At 45.6% G+C, this 23,894-nt stretch overlaps 1 protein-coding gene across 2 annotated transcripts in view; it reads left to right on the top strand.

The window, feature by feature from the left end:
- DNER (delta/notch like EGF repeat containing) overlaps positions 1-19,184 on the top strand; it is a 312,134-nt gene extending 292,950 nt beyond the window's left edge. For both annotated transcript variants that reach the window (XM_045078829.1, XM_045078830.1), the window contains exons 11-13: positions 2,309-2,440; positions 11,655-11,901; positions 18,173-19,184. In XM_045078829.1, coding sequence (XP_044934764.1) covers positions 2,309-2,440; positions 11,655-11,901; positions 18,173-18,284 — 491 coding nt within the window. In that variant the 3' untranslated portion in view covers positions 18,285-19,184. The remainder of the gene's footprint in view (positions 1-2,308; positions 2,441-11,654; positions 11,902-18,172) is intronic.
- Positions 19,185-23,894: the final 4,710 nt, after the last annotated feature.

Below are 23,894 nucleotides of genomic sequence, written 5' to 3'. Positions count from 1 at the left end.
ACCTTGGAGATCCAAGAACCAGTACATGCATTAGCGTTAGTCTGGACCCTGGGTTGGGCATTTACCTCGCTGGTCCAAAAAGCTCTGGACCAGAGCAGGAACAGATGGGCTGGACTGCCCGGAATTTAGGGGATCAGAAGGGTTTGACGCTGACATTGGACTTGTGGAGCAGAGGGGAGCTTTTGAGTTTTGCCAGGAAGTGGAGTCACGGAAAAGTCAGGCTGTTTCTGCAGCTGTGGCTACAAAAGTAACAGGGCATCTTCTTGAAGAAAGTGGAGTTTTCAGATGCCTAGCTCAAGACAGCGATTGCCTAATAAATACTTCAATTAAGCTTGTCTTCACAAATGGTTGGAAAATAGTACTGGTGTATATATATTTGTCAAGGCCTTTGACTTAGTCCTTTTCATGTTTCTCAGCACGTTCTTGTTTATATGTCTCCTCGACCAGTCTGCCACGGAATGCCGACTGTAATTGGTTAGTCTGTGCCCTTTCACGCTCAAAGCGATCGCCCCATTAATAGCAAGACAACCTTCGGAATAGGTTAGTGAGAGGCAATCAATTTCACGTCTTTCCCATTGATGTAAATGACTATATTTATTGTGGGAAACACTCACTTAGACACTACTGAATTACAATCAACCTAGGAGAGCCTCAAAGTAGTAAATGTTTTATTCGACAGATTTCACTTAGTTAAAAATAAAATAGTCAGATGCCAGGTAAGAAACAAGCGTGAAATGAAACAGACATGAAATATATCAGCGTGAGATTCCTGCTCTAAAATGGGCTGGGAGTGACATATGGTGGTTTTATAAATGTGAGGTAAACCACGAGCAGAGAGGAAAGTACTTTAATACTAATTAAGTAAGCCTAGAAGTGACTCTCCACATGTACACAGAAACATTGCCTTTGAAAACTGACAAAATACTTGATTTTGCCCTTGGCTTTAGTCAAGGATTGTAGCAGTGCTGGGGAGGGGAGGTTAGTTTGTTCTGTTTTTTGAGTATCACTTTTTACATGTCTCTAAGCAAACAGAGATATATATATATATATTTTTTTTAAGATTTTTATTTATTTATTTATTTGTCAGAGAGAGAGAGAGCGAGAGCTAGCACAGGCAAACAGAGTGGAAGGCAGAGTCAGAGGGAGAAGCAGGCTTCCTGCGGAGCAAGGAGCCCGATGTGGGACTCGATCCCAGGACGCTGGGATCATGACCTGAGCTGAAGGCAGCGGCTTAACCAACTGAGCCACCCAGGCGTCCCAACAGAGATATATTTTTAAAGTTTCTTTCTCTCGTTTTTCAAACTCTTAAGAGAGTGCCTCAATTTGAAGTGTCCTGGTCCATTCATTTGATGAGACGCCTTGCGGTTCAAGACACATACCCATCTTGTATTAACTCGTAGTATGGCTTAAACTCGGTAAAGTGGCTTTGTTTGTGTAACTTGTAAGAACAAACTGTTTCCTGTAAGTTGGTGTTTGGACCACCATGACTTCAGCCTATGGTCTGGTTTGTTAGTTTAAACCAGTCTCTCTGATGGGGGCAGAGGTGCCCTAGAATGTTGGTTCTAGATAAGGTCAAGAGCTCCATTTCTTCATCATGGGGGAGAGACTGGCTGGAGTGAACGTGAGCTTCCCAGGGGAAGCTGAGTCAGGGCTGGGCTAACCCTGGATCTCAGAACTGTCTTTTCTTTGCGGGGTGGGGGGATGAGGGGGCACCGATGCTTTTCCTTTGCATTTTCATCTTTCCCAGAAACATAACCAGGCATTTGGAAAATGAAGTAAATGTTCATAATTGACTCTGGCGAGGCATACAGCTGTGCCCTAGAACTATCCAGAAAATAGTCAAATATCCAGGCTCACACACTCAAACACTTGGCCACAAAAAAATATCACAAATTGTGAGTCTTTGGCTTTCTGGAGTTTCAGAAAAATAAATAAGAAGGTTTAGCAGATGACATTCAAAATAAAATCGAGTTAAAAAAAAAATCAGGAACCCCAGTTCGCTTTTCCCATCAGCCTCAAAAGGTTTATTCAGACATAAGAATCAGCCTCAGTTAACTATTTGACTTGACTAAAGGAGATTGTTTTGATGAGTGCCTTTTTTTTTTTTTTTCTTTTTTAGTTTGCTTAGGCAAAAGGTCCCTTGTCTGGCATTTTGGGGAGAGTGTCACACTCTATGTACACAGCCAACTGGGCTCCATTGCTAGAGACCATCACCCTGGCTTCAGATCACCGCTTGGCCGGAGCAGTGATGGGTGACAGTGCCGCTGGGGCAGGCAGCTGTCATCACCGTGTTTCTTTATCTCTCTAGGTGACGAGTGTGACATCGACATAAATGAATGTGACAGTAACCCCTGCCATCACGCCGGTACCTGCCTGGACCAGCCCAATGGTTACACCTGCCACTGCCCCCACGGCTGGGTGGGTGCAAACTGCGAGATCCGTAAGTATTTTTGCTGGTATTTAACCTCGCATATTCATTCAACGAGAAGAGGGTGCTGAGCGTACCCAGGTGGCCCCTGTCAGCAACAGATGGGCGGTGAGCCAGAGAGCTAACCTGAGTCACCCGTGCCCCCGCGAGTCCCAGAGGAGTACCTTTGCTTGTTGTTCTGTGCCCTTCCCCCTCCTTCCTGAGTCTGAATCCAGCCTTTCTGCTGGGATGGGAATGTGCAGATGTCATCCAGAGTTCACGGCTCCTAAGACAGCCAAAAATGTGCCGAACAGAGGAGCATTAGAATCGTATCACAAAAAAGAGTCTTTGTGTTAAAAACATGCAAAAACACACAGAATAGAAACTCGCTCTGCATTTATGTCTTCAAGCATCTTCAAACGTGTTAGGTTCCATCCATTGCCTGGAGAACAGTCCAGCGAGGATGAGGGTAAAAGGAAATCGGAAAAATGTTTCAAGCTGCAGAGAGTGAAGATTCTCTCTTAAAGATAAGCCCACCGAAGCTTGAAAATGTCATAATCAAGATGTCATGTATTAAATGAATGGATCTGAGGAGATGGAGGGAGATCGATAGGACAGAGGGGAACATGAGACGCTCTGTGGAGTTCGGTTTTCCAGCTATTTGCGAAACTGAAAAATTCAACCCTGGAAGGGGTTTTCTTCTCACTGAAATTCATCAGGGCTGTGAATCTTCCATTAGGTCCCCCTCCTGGCCTCTCTCGGCACCCCCGCCCTTTTCTTCGGGTAGAGATGGCTCTCTGCTCTGCGAGTTTGGGAGGAGGCAAAAACCTATGCATACCCCCGTCTGTCTGTCCATCTGTCTCCTTCTGGAGCTGGCCTGCTGTGGCCTCGCCTCTGTTCTGTGTTTCAAGAACGACCTCCCGTGGGTGGTCCAGCAGCACCTACTTGGGCCTATCTCCTTCCCAGTATGGGCCTGAGGTAGGGGCCACATTCTCTAAAACCAGTTTGACCAGTAACGCTCTCTGGGCTCCTCCCTGCTTACTCTTTGTCTTAGAGCTTCAGAGGGGAAGAAAGTCATTGTTTTCTGGTCTTCCCATCATTGACTTTCCTAAGCACCCCTGGAAAGAGTGGTCCTAGGACCAAATGGCTTTGCTGAAGATGGGCGGGAAGTCCTGTCTTGTTGAAGAAGGACACAGAAAGGGATTCTATGGTCAGAAGGCCAATGGCTACAAGCTGGTGTAGGATGTTAAGTCCAGTTGGGTGGAATCTGTTGTTGGAAAGCATCTCAGACTTGGATCAGCAGGACTGTGGTTCTTTCCCTAGCAGGACACTCATTGTGTGGCTGCATTGAATTATGCCACGCCTCAGTTTGTTTACCCATAAAATGGGACCAGTTTTCATTCTGAAATTTGGCAATGCTGTTGGAAATGATAAAGATTGTGCCTTGGGGCAGAGTAATACCTATTTATAACTTTTAAATCTTAATTATGAAAATAAATGGATAGGAGGTTATGGATAAAAAGTCAGGAATACACAAGAGGCCCTTAAAACGTTTTTTAAGCAAGGCAACATAATTATAAAAAATTGAAATTTTATTTCTCCAATGATGATGATATAGGCAAAAGATACACAAAGATGGAATAATTGAAAGGGTAAAAGTTGGCTTCAAATTCTAGCTCCATCATGTGACCTGGACAAAGAAAATGTACCTCTTGGGGCCTTGTCATTCTCACTTATAAGATGGTGATGGGAAGATACTGTGAGGTGAATATGTACAGACTTCTGCTACGCAGTAGGCACTAAATAAATGCAATTTGCTGTGGCTCATATACCATGAGCTCCACCTTGGAAGGACCTACCTTTGACAGCTGTCTTTTTAGATGATGCATGCCCAGGGCGTGGGTCACGCTGAGTGGCCAGGTGTGAGGGTGCCCATCACACATCTTGGTCCACACGAGGGCTCTCTGTTTGCCCAGAAGAGCACTTTCCATTTGGTGATCTCAGTTGCACCTCTCCATTAGACCAAAGGTGCTAAAATCAAGAGTCTCATGCTCTACCGACTGAGCTAGCCGGGCAGTTAAAGGTGCTAAAATCAACGTCATCACAGATTAAGCTCTGCGAGGTCTGGGTGTTGGATGCTTCCACCCTTGACCCGAGTGTAAGAGTGTAAGAATGGAGAATGTGCAGCTGAGGTCTGCCATGATATGTAATGACATGTAACTGCAACTGGTGGCCAGCATCTAGAGAACTGGATCTGAATCAAATGGGATGGACCCAAGGACCAGGAGAGGAGAGTGCCTGGGTGGTCCAAGGTCAGGTGGGTAGATCCCAGTGGGAAGGCTCCGACGTGCACAGAGAAGAGGGAGAACTGTAACCCACATAGCTACATAGCACAAATGCCTTCAGAGTTGTCAAAACAGTGGTAAAGTAACCTCTGATCAGTCTGACCTCTTCCTCCAGAGGCCACATTGTCTGCCTCCCTCTCTTGCTTAGTCTGTTTCAGCCAAAACATTGTCCTGTTTTCTCTTCTGTGGACAGGTCAAGTTTGTTCCTGCCTTCAGGGCTTTTGCCTGTGCACTGCCCTGTGTCTGGAGTTTTTAGATTTTAGCACAGCTGTCTCCTCTGCACATTGACTAACCCAATAGTGAATGTTTCCTAGAAATTTGCCCTTTTAGAGGCAAACTGTTCCCTGATCAGTAATAAGGAGCAAAAATCTAGCCGACCATATCGATTTACCAAAGCCACCCAGAAAATTGATCCAGAACTATCTAAAAGGATCATTTAAATAGCTCTAGTGTTTCATCATTACTCTGAAACAAATGCAAACCCCAAGTCCTGGAAAGTAACAAAACAGCTAGGGAGAATTTTCATGATCTGCCATCCATTCTTACCAACTTGGGACTGACAACAATTTTGTTTTGGGGTTTCAATAAAAATTTTACCTTCCTAGAGTCAAGGTCTAACACAATTCCTATATATGTTTCTGTAGTGCTGTTTTGTATCGTCTGTGTAGGAGCTGTGAGGTTTATACAGTTAGAGTTGCAGTCAGTCTTGCTGACCAAGAACAGCTGGACAGTAAAGGACAATGAAGAGTTGAATCTATGGTTAAACTATTAAATTAATGGTGTTCTGCAGTTGAGAAATAGGTGAATAGGCCAACCAATAATCAAGGGCCTCCTACTATTAAATATTGAACACTAGGCCCAGGAGGTAAAGATTAATGTAGCAAAATAAATAAAGAAAGATTAATGAAGCAGCCCCTGGCTTTCGAAGCTCATAATCCATGGTGGCGGGGGGAATGTGGGGGAGTCACGATATGGGGTGGGGTCGCTGTAGGTTTTCTTCAGGCTGCTCTAGGAACCCAGGGAAGGGGCCCAGAAGGAGTCTACATGGACATCTTGGGACTCTCCTCCCCAGAATGCATGGAATTTCGTAATGGTTGAAGAAACCCATGAAATGCTTATGTTACACGGAAAGTCCTTATCATACAAATTGGTTGGGTTCTCTGGTTCTCATTTTCGTATAAACTAGGATACTTTAAAAATAAAATTAATTAATCTTCCACCTCCTCCAGACCTCCTCTTCGCTCCCCCAAGGTAGCAGTCATTAGCCATTTTTAGGGTCTATTTCCAGATGTATCCAGTCAATTTTGTAAGTCCTCATTCCCTCCCACACCAATGGGACCGTTCTATACATCCTGTTTAGCATCTTGTTTTTCTGCTGAATGATATATAGAATGTGTATCCATGTTGGCTTAGGCAGATCTCCCTCACTGGTGTAACCCCATGTGGCCCCCTAGTCTAGCCTCTAACCCTTTCTTTATATGCAGCCAGAGGCATCTTTTATTTTCTTTTAGTTTTCTAAAAATACATAGCCTCTTTCCTTTTTAAAAATTGTTCAGTTCTTTTTATTGTGGCAAAATACACATAACATATAATTAACCATCTTGATCATTTTAAGTGTATAGTTCCGTGGGACTGAGTACATTCAACCTGTGTGCTACCCTCCCCATCATCCATCTCCGTAACTCTTTTCATCTTGAAAAGCCGAAACTCTGACCCCATTAAACGATAACTCCCCGTGACCCCTTCCCGCAGCCCCTGGCAATCACTATTCTAGCTCCTTTCTTGCTGTTTTTTAATCTCCCCTTTGCCTCATGCCCCAGCCTCTGGCAACCACCGTTGTGCTCTCTGTTACTATGAATTCAGGTGGCTTTTTTCGTTAGATTCCACGTATAGGTGAGCTCATGTGGTATTTATCCTTCTGGATCTGAACTGTTTCCCTTCGCATCATGTCCTCGGCTTCCTCCGAGGAAGAGGAAGAGAGGCTGCAAGTGGAGGGGTGTCTTTTCCAAGCACAAATCTGAACACTGAGACCCTCCTTCCCACCACTGCTTCCATCCCTGCCAGTGCCAAGCTTGTCTTGAAGACTAAAGACTGAAGGCCACACTGGGGCCTGTGGGACCCGCGAGGGAGATTCCTTCCTTGCTCCAACAGCCTCTGGCTTGCTCCCGCCAGTGGCCACTCTGTTCCCCTTCCACTCTCTTGTCCTGTTCCCCACCTCCTCCCAGGTCTTGGCCTGGCACCCTGTTCCCTCTGCTCTCCCCTGTCCCTCATTGATACCTGCATACCCGTGGAGCCCAGCTTCCTGCAGACCCTCACCCCTGGAGCTCTCCTGACTCCCTGGTGAGATGGCATTTCCCCTTGTCCTTGCCAGTAGCACTGCAGAGGTGGTCCTTCATTGGCTTGGCACACTTGTACGTCTGCCGCTACTTTGTGACCATTTTTTTTTTTTTGTTCCTGTACCCCTCAAAAGACCGGGGGCTTCTAAAGCCAACTGTCTACTTTCCCTCACTCTATATCCTGGAACCCAGGACGAAACCTAGTACATAGTAGGTGCCAAATTAATGGTTGTTCAGCAAACGGATCCTACAAAGAAGGTGAGCTCTTCTTTCTATTCCTTTCCTACGCCTTCCTCTTCTGAAGACTAATGAGAGCTGTTAATATTTTCCAATCTCATTGGCTGCCTTGCTTGTCCAGATAACTTTTAGGTATAGAAAACAGAAGGTAATTTGAAATTGCTCCTCTCAAGGAGTCTAGCAGCAGATGGTCTCAAAATCATCTGGCTGTCTGATGTCTACACAGCATACACTCTCTATGTAACACAGGTGAACACATCAACTAGACTGGCTACATTCATGTAGGTAAATTAAAAACCAGATACAGGCAGTATGTTTTAGAGTGAAATTTTCAAGTCTCTTGACAGCCCTTTTGGTGGAGTGGAGGTTGGTCTGGTTTTATCCTCAGCCTGGCCCCAAAAGGCCTCTATCCCCTTGAGCAGCTGCTCCAAGCCCAGCTTCTCTACTTCGCTCAGGGTGCTTTGTTTAGGGCCGATTGAAGTGTTAATGCAAAAACACATTGAAAAATACAAAACCCAGAAATGAATTTAGTTGAAAAGTAAATACTACTGGTCCAGCAGACCATAGCATGACATTTTTCCCAGAACAGTCTGTGTGTTCTAAGTCATGCACCTGCTTGAGCCGATGGGATGAATCCAGCCAGCACACTCTGGTGCACCGTTCCTCCCTGGGCTGCGCTGGAGCTGGCCTGTAGTAAGGGATTCATGCAACCGAACTCCTGGGACGCAGCAAAGCACTAGGCTCACGAGGGTCTTCGGACTTCTGTTGGGACCGGAGGCGGCAGCCGCAGCCACCTGGTGCAGATACACTCTCGGCTTCCAGACCCAGGAATCAGATCCAGCCCAGTTCCAGCCTGGTTAGTGTGTCCAGCAGCCACACTCACTTCTATCAGAAAAGTGTTAGCTGACAGTAAGGTAGGGGGAGAAAAAAAAAAAAAGGAGCAGGGGTTGGGGAGGGGGGAAGCAGAGCTTTTTGGAGGCATTTCAAGAAAGTTCTCCCAAAAGTTCCAGCAACCTGGAAGGAGAGTTTGGGGAAGTAGAACGGTTGATCAGAAATGCAAGCAGTGTGGGCAGCTCAGGCCTGGGACACTGTGCAGAGCGTGTAACCCGGTGTCGTCGTCTTTAGTGGCCAAGAGGTTGTGCACTCGCTGTGGATATAGGGTTGACACCATGTGGGGCTATTTACATGAAGGCAGACGTCAACTATGAGGGCTCATTGAGAACTCGTGTGGCCCTGCCACGGGGATCAGAGTGGAGCCCTCTACCCAGCCGGAGGGGAAACAGGGCTGGCTTGGCTGTGTTGATGCTAGATGGGTGTCAGAGCATACTCTGAGCATTGGACTGCAGCCTACAACTGAATTTTTTAGAGAATGTTGAAATACAGGGAAACCAAGTGAGTCATGCTCCTCTTCCAGCCAGAAAAATGAGCGTCTCTCTCCGTGTGCACCAGGTGTTGCCAAATGAAGGGGCTGTGACCTGCGATGGAGGCTTAGTTCGAGCTTCACAAAACACCTTCTCCCATCCACGGTGATCATTCCCTTGCCGTGATTTATGCTGGTCCATATGCCCATCTGTGAGGTCATTCGGCTGGAGCAGTAAATGCTCTAATAGTCAGCCTCTCGGCGGCATGGGCTTCGTGAGCTTGGGCAGGCAGCCTCGGGTGGCCAAACCAGACCTCAGGGGTCTTGGTAAAAACTCAGGAGTCAAAAGATCTGGAGGCAAACACACTTCATTCATCTCATTCTTCTCAAACTTCCAGGAGCCATCAGGGCCCTCTTCCTATTAGGCTTCTAGGAAAGGGCTCTGCACACTTGGCCTTTGCTTGGGGATCTGCCCGTGCTCTTCCTCCGACTGTCACTTTTCAAGGTAAAGAAGAGCTGGTTCTTGGGGTCCGTGGCCACTGAGGATGTAGCTAAGAGGAGGATCTGAGTACCCTGAGATTGCAAAACTCTCACAGTGCATGGCTTGGTGAGAAGAGTCTGAGCATTTTGTGGGAAGACAGGCCCTTCCACACCCACCTCTGAATCCCATTTCCAGGCACCTGGGGTCCTAATGTGTGAATAATGGCATGAGGCTGGTGCAGCTGTGAGTCACATAGAGACAGCCTTCTCTTCCCACATGAGTTTCACTTCTCTCTGGTCTTATCTAGCCTTTTTTATTGCCAAAACTTCCAGGCCTGTTCACATCATCCAGAACATTCCACGTGTGTGCAGGCCCACAAACAGGACAGACATAACTGGGCACTCTTGACCTGTTCGGGGCGGGAGATTATGTTGCCTTCTTCCATTTATTTTCCTACTCAGACAGACTGGTGCTTTTTTTTTAAATATTTTTTTTTTAGATTTTTATTTATTTATTGGACAGAGAGAGATCACAAGTAGGCAGAGAGGCAGGCAGAGAGAGAGGGGGGAAGCAGGCTCCCTGCCAAGCAGAAAGCCCAATGCGGGACTCAATCCTAAGACCCTGAGATCATGACCTGAGCCGAAGGCAGAGGCTTAACGCACTGAGCCACCCAGGTGCCCACAGACTGGTGCTTTTTCAAAGGGCGCAAGGCTGTGCTCAGTAATCCCGAGCTCACAGCATAAGCTTCAGAGGACAGTGTCTTCCTCCCCTTTATCCTCTATCCCTCTTCCAACACCACGCCTGCTCCTTTTTAGGACTGCCCAGCAGCAGACTTTCTTCCTGTTCTTGACATGTTCTTTAAAGACAGGGGTACCTGTTGCTATTTTCATCCTGTAAATGAAGAAACCAAGTCTCAGGGAGGTTGGGTAAATGTCACAGCAGGGACTGACAGCAAGGCTGGTGTGGTCCTAAGGCCCACACTTCTACTATTGCGCTGGAAGATAATTCCATGGATGTTTTCTTCCAATAACTTATAGCTTTTTTAAAAATATTCTTATAAAAAGACTATGTTATTCCTTTGAAAAAAGCTGGAAAAGACTGAGAAGTGGAATGAAGGAAGTAACAATGGCTTATAATCCTGCCTCCCAGTGATCTCTGTTCTTCACGTGTGGCTGTGTGGGGCAGACGCTAAGGATTTGGATCTGGACTTGAACTCATCCAGCTAGTGATACCAATTTCCCGTCAAGTGGAGAGAGAGAAAATAATGCATCTTCAGTTTGTCATAATAATTTTTAAAAAATTACTTATTTATTTATTTGACCGACAGAGATCACAAGTAGGCAGAGAGGCAGGCAGAGAGAGAGAGGAGGAGGAAGCAGACTCCCCACTGAGCAGAGAGCCCGATGCGGGGCTCGATTCCAGGACCCTGAGATCATGACCCGAGCTGAAGGCAGAGGCTTTAACCCACTGAGCCACCCAGGTGCCCCAGTCATAATGATTAAGTGCGATGTTTTCAAAGACTTAACATAGCAGGAAGACACCAAATGTTCATTAGTCCTCTCATCCTGTCTTGATCTTTTCAGTGTGTGGATAGACAGAGCTCACGTGTGACTGTACCCTATGGCTAGGTCCTGTTCGGTCCACTGCTTTTATAATTTTGTTAGAAGGAAATCATCTCTCCAGCTCACTGAGAGCTGACTATTTAGGTGCCTTCCCATTTTTTGACCTTTATAAAGTGTTTTTTGGCTTGTGGGGTGAGAAGAGGGTATGGGATTGGACCTCTGGCTAGAAGCTGTAACATTTTCTTTCTTTAAAAAAAAAAAAAAAAACTTGAAAAAATGTAAAGTAAAAAGGGTTCAACATGAACTTTATTAGCTTTGAACAGTGTTAACTTTGAGTGGTGAATACTTGGGGGTCATGCTTACTTAATGAACTGTTTTGAAATGTGTAATAACTGAGCATTTAACATTTCAAAAATTGGGATGCTGAGATGAACATCCTTGTACATAGAGCTTTATGCATTTATAGGATCATTTCCCTAGTACACATTCTAGAAATTGGAATTTCTGGATCAAAAGATACTCCATGAAGTCTGCGCAGGGGGCCGTGTATCGATTCACACGTCCTCACGTCTGTGCCCATGTCAACTGTGGTTCTAAAAAATCTGAGATAATATTTGGGAACTGATAGAGGAACTGCCTTCTTGGAGAACTATGAAACTGAACACTCTTCTACTTTTATTTTTTGGTGGATTCCTTTTTATAAGCTTTGCCCATTTTCCTATGGTGTGTTTTTGGTTTTTCTTAATGATTTATAAGATGCCTTTATATGTTAAGGGCATTAGCCTTTGATCTGGGTTATGCATAAAAAGAATTCTTCCCAGTTTGGACAGCCCTTATATCTTGGGTTGTCAAAGCAAGGACAGCGAAGACCTCCCCATTCCAAAGGTCATGGCTCACATTCAGTCATTTGCTTATTTTTGCCTCAGATCTCCAGTGGAAGTCGGGCCACATGGCGGAAAGTCTCACCAACATGCCCCGGCACTCCCTGTACATCATCATCGGGGCCCTCTGCGTGGCCTTCATCCTGATGCTGATCATCCTCATCGTGGGCATTTGCCGCATCAGCCGCATCGAGTACCAGGGCTCCTCCAGGCCAGCCTACGAGGAGTTCTATAACTGTCGCAGCATTGACAGCGAGTTCAGCAACGCCATCGCCTCCATCCGGCATGCCAGGTGGGCTGCGGGGGGAGGGGGCGTAGGGGGATCAGGGCTGAGGGAGATCCCACTTCCACCTGTGCATTCCCGGGATGGGGTGATGTTGTGAACAGGACTGCGCACCTGCAAAGAAGATTTGACAGACGAAAGCAGAGGTTTCGTCTGGGGGGAGGACAATGAAGCTGCTTTGTAAGCAGCATCTTTGCATTTGCTGCTAGCTTTCTGTTTTTATTGGATGCATTCATTCATTTAATTTGTGTTTATCTGCGCTGGAAATAGCCGATTCTTAATCATGGTGTAGGAAACATTTTTTTGATGGCTGCTTTTTGGAATGTCTCTAGCTACGTTCTTCAAACAGCCTGGATAGAAATAACCTTTGATTTAGGGGCTTTCTTCAGGAGAGACAAACAGCTATCATTCTGCTGTCAGTGTTCATATCCTATAACATGGTGTCCTTTTCTGGAGGAAGGACTGCTGGAGAGACAAGAAGGGAGTGTGGTACCACAGCATGAGTTCCAACTACCCCATTACCTGACTCGCTTTCACACAGACCAGTCAAGCCTCCACAAACATGGTTCCCTCAACTGAAAAAAAGACATAAGTCCCCCTGCTTGGAGGGTTAAGGCAATCAAATTAAATTATAAATATTAAAGAATTATACAAGCCAATAACACCATATTTATTTCTCTATTATAACACTAAAAAAATCAGCTAATCTAACATTTTGTTGACTTCTGGAAAGGACAGTTATTACCCGAACAATCACGACAGTGTTTGTTAAAGGACAGCTATCTCTTCTTTCAGTTGCTAGAACAATGTAAAGCAAACAATTCAGAAAGTCTGGGCAGTAGGCAAGAGCGGGCTGAACTTGGTGGCTTAAGATTGGGGCTCACAAGAACCAGTAGCTGCATGACCTTGGCTGAGACATGGTATACTGGTCTGGTCTTGCTCAAAACATACGCAGATCCAAAATCCATCCGAATGGCATAGAAACTGAGAGGTTCAGAAAGTTTGCCTTCTTTGTGAGAAATCTCCAAACCCAAGACTCCCATCTGACTGGAATCTTGCCACCTTGGTGGAAGCAAAAGTCCAGTCTTATTCTCCAGGGAGAGGAGCCACTGGAGGGAGAGAGTTTGGGAGGCATGGGGCAGCTGCCCCAATGCCAGGTGGGACAAGGGTACCTTTTTTTCTGAGAGCTGCACCCACCTTACTTCTAGAACTGTGAAAGAGAAGGGGAAGGTGCATCTCCTTCCAAGTCGGGACCCATGCGGCGGCTCCTCCTTGACTCTCCAGGGCGAGCTTGCCAACACGGCCTCCGGGAAGCCCAGAGACCAATCCCTGCCGGCCTTGTTGATTTGACTCCTACCCCGACCAGTACCTAAAGGGCCTTTCCTCAGGGTCCAGCACATAGTGGGCTTGGCTTACTTGAATTTGAGGTCTGTCTTTTGAAGGACAGTCTCTGTTCGGGGTTGGTGTATGGGTGTATGGTGTCTTGACATGCCTGACAGGTGGCTTCATTCTAAGGCGGCAGTCTCGTAAGGGGCCCGGACGGGAGATGGAAAAAGGAGAGGAGAGAAGACAAGCTTCTCTGTTGCTCAAGAGCCTTCTCTCTCCATTCCCCAGGGTGCTGAGTTCACCAGGAAGGAGCAGAATTGGGGGCATTATACTGGGATGCATTGGGACCCCAGAGGGATCTCTGGCTAAGATTCTTTGTGTTCAAGAGGAGTATTTTATTTCAGCCCCAGAATAGTTTAAGATAGATTTCTCTGAGCTTCCTGCTTACATAGCCTGCTCGGAGAATGTTTAACTGCATAGTCTTGGAAAGAAAGAATAAACTTGAAAGCATTTACAAACCTGGTTCTTATTTGGTGCCGATTTTTATCAAAAATATTTTCTGCAGAATTCCCAACCGAAAAGCTCCTCCATGCACCAGTGACTGCAGATAAAACCATTGAAGTCAATACAATACCTTCCCAGATATCTGGAACATTCCCTTATAAATGTTTATTCAACTATGACCTGTGGTTTCTACAGCATGGCTCCCTCGAGGTCCTGGCTGGGTCTCTGGTGCCTTTCCACTCCCTTATCCTGGAAACCCTAGAAAGGCATTGAAAAAGATATTACCGGGGCACCTGAGTGGCTCAGTGGGTTAAAGCCTCTGCCTTCGGCTTGGGTCATGATCTCAGGTTCCTGGGATTGAGCCCTGCATCGGGCTCTTGCTCAGCAGGGAGCCTGCTTCCCTTCCTCTCTCTGCCTGCCTCTCTGCCTACTTGTGATCTCTCTCTGTCAAATAAATAAAAATAAAATATTAAAAAAAAAAAAAAGAAAAAGATATTACCTCCTCCCTGGTTTCTAGCAGTGACCTAGAGCTAAGGCCCCTTTCACAGCCTGTCTCCCAGCTGCTGGCCCGGGGGTGACACTGGACCGGAATGACTGCGGCTTGGCTGCCACACGGGACGAATCCAAGTGGGTCGCCTGTGACATTCCCGAGGGACTGAGGAAGGGTCTGGCAATTCTGATGCCAGCGCTCGGTTGACACCTGTGCTCCCTTTTCTCTCTCTCGTCAAGAGTCCCCTGTCCTGTGGCTGCTTTGCTCAGGCTGGAGAGAGTCTGCAAATGAGCAGCGGGAGTGGATAGTTCTTTCACACCCTGGAGCGAGGTCCCATCTCCGGGAGGTTACTCTTTGCTCCCCTAGCTCTAAGTGTCTGATCACAGAACACAACAACAGAACAGCTGTGAAAGGACCCAGCCTTGTTTTCTCAAATAGCACCTTGGAGTTTGGGCCTTTCTCAAGGTCAGGTCCATCTGCGTTCCCTGCGTGGTGTTTTATCTCTTGACTTCCAGGACAGTATGAACTAGAAGAATGCAAGTTCTTTGATCCGCCTCATAACTGGTTTGCAGTACCTTGTAGTGAGATACGGTGTACAAGACTTGTCACTGGGTATGTTTGAGATGTCAGTGACAGGAATGCTGCTATTGCCAGCACTTGCATTACGGCGTCCAGTTTTGGTCGCCACCGCCGGACACTAGGCTAAATCCTTTGGAGAGAGGGACCATGGGCGAGTCTTCCAGTCTTCATCGAGGGCCTGCCAAATCTCTTAGAATTTACAGACCTTACATTGCCTGGGTCTCTATGACTACTTAGCTCTGCCTTTGGAGTATCAAAGTAGCAGAGATGCATTTTGAAGGGGGCTCAACTGCGTTCCAATAAAACTTTATTTAAAAACAGGCAAGAGGCTATAATTGGCTTACAGGCTCTATACTTTGTTAACCCCTGGTCTCCATGATAATTTTCTCTATTTTCCAAATTTGCTTTTTACATTTAAAACGTATCTTTGTGATAAGAAAAAAAAAAAAACCCTGTGTGTTATTTGAAGGAATAAATAAATACTCAGGCCATGACACAGGTAAGCTCTTACATTGGTTTGATGCCTGAAAGTTTAAATGGAATTCTATGGGGATTAGCTTATTTCTTAACATCCACCCAATTTTGAGACACTAAGGAAATATAAAAAGCTGTTGGGATTAAAAATTTAAGTAGGAATACATTTTCATTTTTTTTACTAGATGTGAGCTTGTTCCTGTGTTAGGTGTAGGAGATTCAAGGAAAGTCCTGTTTCATCTTATTGTGTTTTAAAGATTTTATTTATTCATGGATGAGAGAGAAGGAGATTGAACAGGGGGAGGAGCAGAGGGAGGGGGACAAGCAGACTGCACACTGAGCACAGAGCCTGGCACTGGCCTTGATCTCAGGACCCTGAGATCATGACCTGAGCCAAAACCATGAGTTGGATGTTTAACCAACTGAGCCACCCAGGCACCCCTCATTTTATTGTGTTTTAAAAGCCATTTTACTTCTAAGCGGTGGATACTGCACTGTGTATGGAAGTCTGTGTGTCACCTAATGAATTTGGTTAAATAAACATGTAAGGAGCTAGTTAAGTCATAGCACAGGGATTCCAGCTCCAAGATAGCACTGGGGGCAGTGATTAGCCCTTTTAAAACCAGGTTACCTTTGTAACAAGCATTATACCTTATGACCCGTCCTGGTTTGGAGCTGATCTCATTAGCACTGTGCACACAGCCCGTGACTTGCCTAAACACGAAACAAGGTTCTTGTTCTTTGGTTGACTCCGTGCAAGTATGGTGGCCACGTGTCTCCTCGTGACTGGTTTCAGCACTTGCCTCGTCATGCTCAGTGGGTCTGAAACACCTGTCCTCAAACCTGCCTTGTCAATATTCAGCCCTGTGCTGACAATTTAAGAGGACAGCCCTTTGAATGATAGTTGGTTGGCAGATTGCGTAACATGGAGGCATTTAACTTTCTAGGTTTTGGAGACACAGATTCTTCTTCAAACTGTGAAGTCATATAAAAATAAAATGGATATTTTAAACACACAGTCAGCCTATCAAGTTACTTAAAAATTTTCCTCTTGGCCAACCAACTGGTTAGAAGGCAATCTGTGATTTGCTAACCCTCCCGTCCGAGTTCCCCCAGGAAACTGTCCCGTGACACCTTTGTGAGGATCCAGAGGGATTTTCCCTGGGATTGCCTGACTTTTGAGATGAATCATATTATTGGTGGTGTATTGTTACCAACGAATCTAGCTGTTTTATGAGAAAGAGATTGTCAAAATATTTGCCCCTTAAAGTAACTTCTAAAAGCTTCGGCCTAGAGAGAATGTGTTAGGATCCAGGTGGCTTTGCACTTTCCCTTACCCCAGTCTCAGATGATGCTGGCCCTGCTCCATTTAGATACACAGACCATAGGCTGGACTCCAGCTCGATGCAAGCACGTACCAGCGAGGGTGCATGTTTCAGACATGATTGCATTGAAGGCTTTTTCATCTTATGGTACTATCCTTGGTTTTCTTGGTGGCAGAATGCATTAACTCTGTAAGTCTGCATTTTGCCTGGTATGCACCTGGCACAGTTTGTGCCTTGGTACCCCCGAAGACAAGTAAATCTTGAGTGAATCAAAACAAAGGATTGATGAATGTTTAAAAACAAAAGATCCAATGGAGAATGCATTTCCTCCTTTCTCATTCTGTTGTACTTCTCACTCTGTGGAAGACTGGCTTTCCAAGAGAGCAGAGGGAAAAGAAGGAGTGGGGGCCAGGGAGGTAGGCTGAAAGCCATGGTAAATAAGCCCTTTGAAGTCTTTGGGGTGCATCCTACCAGGCTTTTTAAAATGTAAGGTTCCTTACATGTTTCTTTTTTGAACCTCATTGGACTTAAAACAGTTAAAAAATGTGGTCTCTCCATGGAGGAGGCGTAGTAGGTAAATGTGGAAGATTGTTTAAATGATATGGTACCCCAGGGACTTGAGGGAAGGTGAGGCCTTCCATGGGAAGAGACCACCCAGAGGTTGAATTTATGTTAAAAATCTTCCATCTTCAGACTGGTTTGGCAGGAAGTTCTGAAAATGGATTTTGACACCCCTGGCTTCCGGGCATCAGTCCTGCTGCTAAGAGGATTTAGGCATACACAGATCTTTTGGGACAATGGCTTGAGCTCAGAGGAAAAAAGCCAAAGACCAAAAAACAACAATGGCTTGTGTGTGCATGGGGTGTGGGGAAGAACAGGTGGATGGCGTTGGATGATGGGTATTGAGTATCATGGACAAACATCTTCTCTGAAGTCCTTTACTCTCTCTGCCCTTCTTCTCATGTTGGGACCTCAAATGACCTCTGGGCATTCCTAGCCTTCCTATAAGTCCCCAGGCCCTAGAATGGATGTAACTATCTCCAGATAGTTAATGGCTCTCAGAAGGAAAAGACAGATATGTGTCTTAAAACCTACCGTAGAGCTGTCAGGCCAGGCTGCTTTGCCAGGATTTAGCCTAGAAGCTTCAACATTCATTTGGACTCCACGTCTCATGAAATCCTTTTTTTACTCCCTGCACTGGAGACTAACACGTGTACTCGTTCAGTGGTGATATCCAGATCTCTTAAATTTCTGTGCTTGCGAGAGAATGTTTTTCTTAGGGTATTTTTATTGTTATTCTTTTTTTTTTTTTTTTTTTTTTTTTTTTATCTGACAGAGAGAAATCACAAGTAGATGGAGAGGCAGGCAGAGAGAGAGAGGAGGAAGCAGGCTCCCTGCTGAGCAGAGAGCCCGATACGGGACTCGATCCTAGGACTCTGAGATCATGACCTGAGCTGAAGGCAGCGGCTTAACCCACTGAGCCACCCAGGCGCCCGTTTAAGTTATTCTCGCTATGTGCCTTTCACAGGACTTGAGATCCACTGTTCCTCTAACTGGGGTCCTCTCTCCCCTCTGGTTTCAGGTTTGGAAAGAAATCCCGGCCTGCGATGTATGATGTGACCCCCATCGCCTACGAGGACTACAGCCCCGACGACAAACCCCTGGTCACACTGATCAAAACGAAAGATTTGTAATCTTTTTTGGGGGATTATTTTTCAAAAAGATAGGATACTACCCTCATTTAAATATTTTTAAGAAAATAAAAAGCTTAAGAAATTTGAAATGGTAGCTGCGCAAAAGTTTTCGGGAGAATATCGAGGAACTAATTTTCTGCAGCTTTTAGTTTGGAAAAAATATTTTAAAAACACAAAATTTGTGAAACCCATAGACTACGTTTTAATGTACTTTCAGCTCTTTAAACTGTATGCTTTGACTAGTGTGTGCTGTCCCCATGGTAGATGCCGTCAGGAAACGCAGCTGGCTTTCTGTGGCTGTTGCAGAGAATAGTCTAATTGAGGAGAAGTTTCCATGTGACGTGTGAGTGCCGGCTTTCTGAGTAGTTAGGAAACACATGTAGAGTATGACCCATATAACAGTATACCCGTTAACCTAAACAAAGTCTGAAATGTTTGTTTTGTGAATCAGAGACTAGTTGCATTTACTATTCCTAACCCGATTGAAATTAGCCTTTGCCTTTTCTGTGCATGGGTAAGTAACTTATTTCTGCACTGTTTCGTTGAACCTTGCGGAAATGTTCTCTTGAGTTCGTTCTTGTCATTTTCGTAACAGTCGTCAAGCCAGGCCTTGAAATTGTGCAGCGAGAGGGCCTCGTGAGGCAAATTACAATCGCACCGAATCTATATTTCCTTTTAGGAGTCAAGGTTTTTCTATTGTGAGTAAGTTAAATTTGCATTGGCGTTGTTTGTTGCTAAGAGGTAGTCAATATAAGAGAGTCCTAGTTCCGTAGTGAGTACTTCTCATAGTGCATCTTTATTTATATCCAGGACACGTCTGTGGCTGTATTGCATTGATATGTGCTTCTTCTGATTCTTGCTAATTTCACAGAATATTGAATAAATGTACCAAGTCCAGGATGCACTTGTCTCTCGTTCTTTTAAAATCATAGAACACATTTTGGGTTTGCTACTTCTGGTCAGTCTCACTGTTTTTCACATTTTAACTATGCCAAGGAGCCTCTCCCTTTGCCCTCCTGGTCCTCCTGATCTCCTGATTGCCAGGAAACCATCCTTACCTTCCTTATTTTTTTTTTTTAAGATTTTATTTTTTATTCCTGAGAAACACAGACAGAGAGAGGCAGAGGGAGAAGCAGGCTCCCTGCTGAGTAGGGAGCCTGACGTAGGACTCGATCCCTGGACCCTGGGATCATGCCTTGAGCTGAGGGCAGTTGCTGAACCATCTGATCCACCCAGGCACTCCCTCCCTTCCTTTAAACATGAGAGATGGGGAAGAAAAATAACAAGAATTCTCCTTTAAAAACATTTTTTTACTTAAGATTTTATTTATTTGGAGAGAGGGAGAGCTTGTGCATGCACATGAGGAGAAGGGAGACGTAGAGGGAGGGGGGAAACAGTCTCCCCACTGAGTGGGGAGCCCAAAACGGGGCTTGATCCCAGGATCCCAGGATCATGACCTGAGCTGAAGGCAGATGCTTAACCGAACTGAGCCACGCAGGTGCCCTCAAGAATTCTCCTTTTTAGCCCTTACTTCAGAGCCTGTCAGCGATGTGCAGGGCACCTGCAGCCTCAGAAACTATCTCACATAGGCTGGTGTCCAGTGGAGGTCAAGTGAAATTGCCTTAGCAAACAGCAATTTGGTTCTTAGGAACTTGAAAGCAGCTCGAAGCCACTACATATTCAATTCTATTTTGCATCTAAATACACCAAAGTCTCGGTCTTTTTTTTTTCTTATTCTTTTTTTTTTTTTTTAATTCATTTTGTTTACACATGGCAACATTTGGTCATTTGGTAAGGCCAGGAAAAAGGCCCTGAAACCAGGTGCCAGGGAGGTTTTTCAGGCAAAAGGAAGGATTTATGATGCAATCCTTTCCCTCTCTTCCCTCAAACACCTGTCCCCAGTCCTACAAACGACATAGCAACACACCCACACTCTTGATTATTAAATGATAGCTTGCAGTATGTTAATATTTTTAGTTTGCATAAGCACTTGGAAGCACATTTAGAATAAAATATGAACACGGTCGTCTGAGCATTCGTGGGAACATCACAGATCGTGCTTATTTCCATCTCCTCGGGGAGACCGTTGGTGGCGTGGCACACAGACCCCTCCATCCACAGGAGGATGAGGAGAGGGTCTAGGAACATAGGTGGCAGTTCATCCATTTTCCCCTTGACTCTCCCCCAGCCCCCCATGTTCAAGGACAATGTCCATGCTCCTGTCTCTTCCTCTGGAGGCTGTTCCATCCCACCCTCGCAACCCTCCAAGTTCTTGGTGATGCCCCTTGAAGCACTTGTTTGGAAATCGTGTGTCAATCTTGATCGTCATTTGTCTTTTTAAAGCAAATGAAGAGAGAGCCTACTTATTCAGGTCATGTTGGCTCACCTGCCTTTGGATAGTCTGAGGGCCGACATCACACATTCAGTAAGAAGACATCTCACTGAGCATTCGCTCTGCGTCAGGCAGACGGTGACAAAAGGAATCTCAGGAAGGGACCGTAGGTCACAGTTTCTTCACAACCAGCACCTCATCTAATCCCCAAACAAATAAATGCAGACCCCCACTTCTGAGAGCCCGGTGGAGGTCAAGGAAAGGTTAACTGCCATGTGGCAGCAGGTTTGAGCAGAGTGGACTGGAATCCTGCTTCCGCTGTTGCCCTGCTAACGACTCAGGCAGGAGCTCTGGGCTTCGTCATTTGGAAAATGGGGACAGAGATAGTTCCAGAATGCATGTAAATCACTCAGCTCACCTCTAGCTCACATTACTCACGCAGCACGTTAGCTCTTGCTGTTTTTGCCGTGTTAACGTTGGATAGAGACCGTATCCACAGTCATCGGTCGCTCGCTCTGCGGACTGTGCCTTGTGATCTGTAGCCAGGGCGCTGGGGACGGTGGATGGGTCAGGAGTCCCCCGAAAGCATGGCGCCCCTTCTCTTGAGTGTGCGCAACACTCTCTCACTTGAAATGGTTATTTGATGAGCCCCAATAAATGGCCCCCCGGGGGCTTGACTCGTACCACAGGGGAGTTGGAATTAGCCCTTTTCTAACACCAGGTTTTCACAAGGTGAGACAACTTTACGTCACAACAGGAACCCCCGCCCTCGGAAGCGTTCCAGCTCATTCTGTAGTGTTTACATAGTTCTTAATTCTTGCAAGGAAATGGCACATGCAGAGAAATTATTTCCAGGTGATTGTAACCATTGAGAGCTGGTCTCATGGACGTGTGTATCCAACACAGTGCGGCTCTGCTCAGCACGGGCTGGCACCTGTGGGCCCTGGCTCACCCTTTCTGACCCTGCTCATTAGAACAGGGGCCCATTTTAGTTCCTTGAGGAAACTCTGTACTGTTTTCCGTAGTAATACCGGTGGGAATGTGCTAAGATGATCTGATTCAACCTGGTGTCAGCCCATTTTGCCCCACCTGCCCCCCTGCAGGGCTCTCTGAGGGGATGGAGGCATGATAGGAGTTCCGCAGAAGGCAATCTGAAAAACACTGGACCAGCTAATTGATTCCCAAAACTCTTCATTCCCCAATCCGCCAGTCCATCCACCTGCCCAGCAGGTGTTAATGGAGCACTCAGCATGGCCTTTGCTGGGAGGGCTCTTTGACATGGAATATCTAAGTTAGGACTTGAAGGATGGGTAGGAATTACCCAGGTGAAGGGAGAGGAAGGTGATGTGGAGCCTTGAAGAGAGAAAATGGGTACTTCTGAGAAACTCCAAAAACTGAGTCAGGCTGGAGCGTCGCGTGCAAAGTCAAGGTGAGCATGTCTCACTCCATGACCCAGCAAGTTCTCTCCTAGGTAAATGTTCAAGAGCAGCCAAAACACAGATAAGACAAGTCTTCAACAAGAACCTTTATAGCAACTTTTCTATAACAGTCCCCAATATACTAGAAAACCATTAAAAAAAAAAAAAAAAGAGAAAGAGGTACTGAAATATGCAGCAACACGTATGAATCTTGCAGATGTGGGTGTTGAGCCAAAACACAGCAGAAGATATAAAGCATGATTTCCATTTCTGTGAGATTCCAGATTGGGCAGAGCAAATTCATGGTGGTAGAAATCTAAGCCCTGGTGGCCTCTGGGTGCAGAGAGCAGCAGAATGATTGGAAAGGCCCAGAAGGACTTTTCTGGAATATGGAAATCGTATATTGATTTGAGTGGTGGTCACAAGCGAGTCTACATTTGACAAAAGTCATCAGACTATACACTGCGTTTTACAGTATGTAATTTTTAAAAAATCAATGACGTTTTAAAAACAATAAGATCATTTAAAAAACATGCAAGAGGGGTGCCTGGGTGGCTCAGTGGGTTTGAAGCCTCTGCCTTTGGCTCAGGTCATGATATCAGGGTCCTGGGATGGAGCCCCGCATCTGGCTTTCTGCTCAGCAGGGAGCCTGCCTCCCCCCACCCCCCGCCCCCTCTGCTTGCCTCTCTGCCTACTTGTGATCTCTGTCTGTCAAATAAATAAATAAACTCTTAAAAAAAAAAAATAGAAACCTCAGCCTCTGGACTGAGTCAGCAGCTCCATGAATTGGTAACGTTGATTTTGCTAGGATGAATTTTTCTGCTAGTTATTAAAATTTTCTAATCCACGGATTAAAATTTAACCCACAAACACATTCCTAGACTGCTGTGTGGCAGTAGAAAAGGACAGACAACCAATTGTCATCCTTCTGTTGGCTTATTGGAAAATTACCACATTATTCAAGAAGATGTTCACAAAATTGAAATCCTCTTATTATTAGATTAGTCCATGTGGAAAATATTCCGTGGAGAAATTATTTTTTAATAAGGCAATTTCCTATTTTCCCAAGTCAAAATACCCCGTAACAATTTAAAATTCTTATATTACGGTTTCCTTATCCTGGAGTCAAGCCACTCTCACAGTCTTTCAGAAATGTGACTTCCATGGAGATGCACGTAACTCCCTATGGGTATAATTAACACGCAAAGTGGTCCTCAGATCAGGCTGAGTTTTAGACAGATCTACTCCAACAGATACACACCCATGGACACACACACACACACACACACACACACACACTCAACAGAGTAAATTATTCTGTTCAACCCTCACTCTACAGGGGAGCTGAGGGAGACCCCGGAAGAGTTGTAGATGACTTTCCCAAGGTCAGTGGGATACCGCTGCTATTAAGAAACACAAGATGGGTTCATGGAGCTGGAAGGATGAGCAGCACAGTTCCTGGCACATGGCACACAGTAAATAGTAACTCATTATTCTTCCTAATGGGCTCTTGTCTGCATTGGCCATCCCGAGGCCCACTGTGTGCACACAGAAGACCAAGGAGTAAGATGTAGAGAAAAAAGGAACTGGCTTCAGGGGATATTACTTCATGTAACTTTGCTGATTGACCACATGAACACTTTAGTCCAACTCAATTTCCAGAGGGCTTGCGACTGCTTCGGCTGTGAACTCAGGGGATGAAGTGTGGAAGGCTTTCAGGACAGATAATATTCATGTGGCACGAGGCTTCCTTCCCTCAAATCAGGCAGCTGGGGACATGACTCATGGGCTTTGCTCTTTGAATGAATTTTAAGGTGCATTACAAGCGGACTACCTTTAATTCTCACATCATCTCACGTG

This window comes from Mustela putorius, unplaced genomic scaffold (assembly GCF_011764305.1).
Source record: "Mustela putorius furo isolate JIRA1106 unplaced genomic scaffold, ASM1176430v1.1 tig00000275_pilon_pilon_pilon, whole genome shotgun sequence".
Classification (NCBI taxonomy): domain Eukaryota; kingdom Metazoa; phylum Chordata; class Mammalia; order Carnivora; family Mustelidae; genus Mustela; species Mustela putorius.
This window is presented reverse-complemented; position numbering and strand designations above follow the sequence as displayed.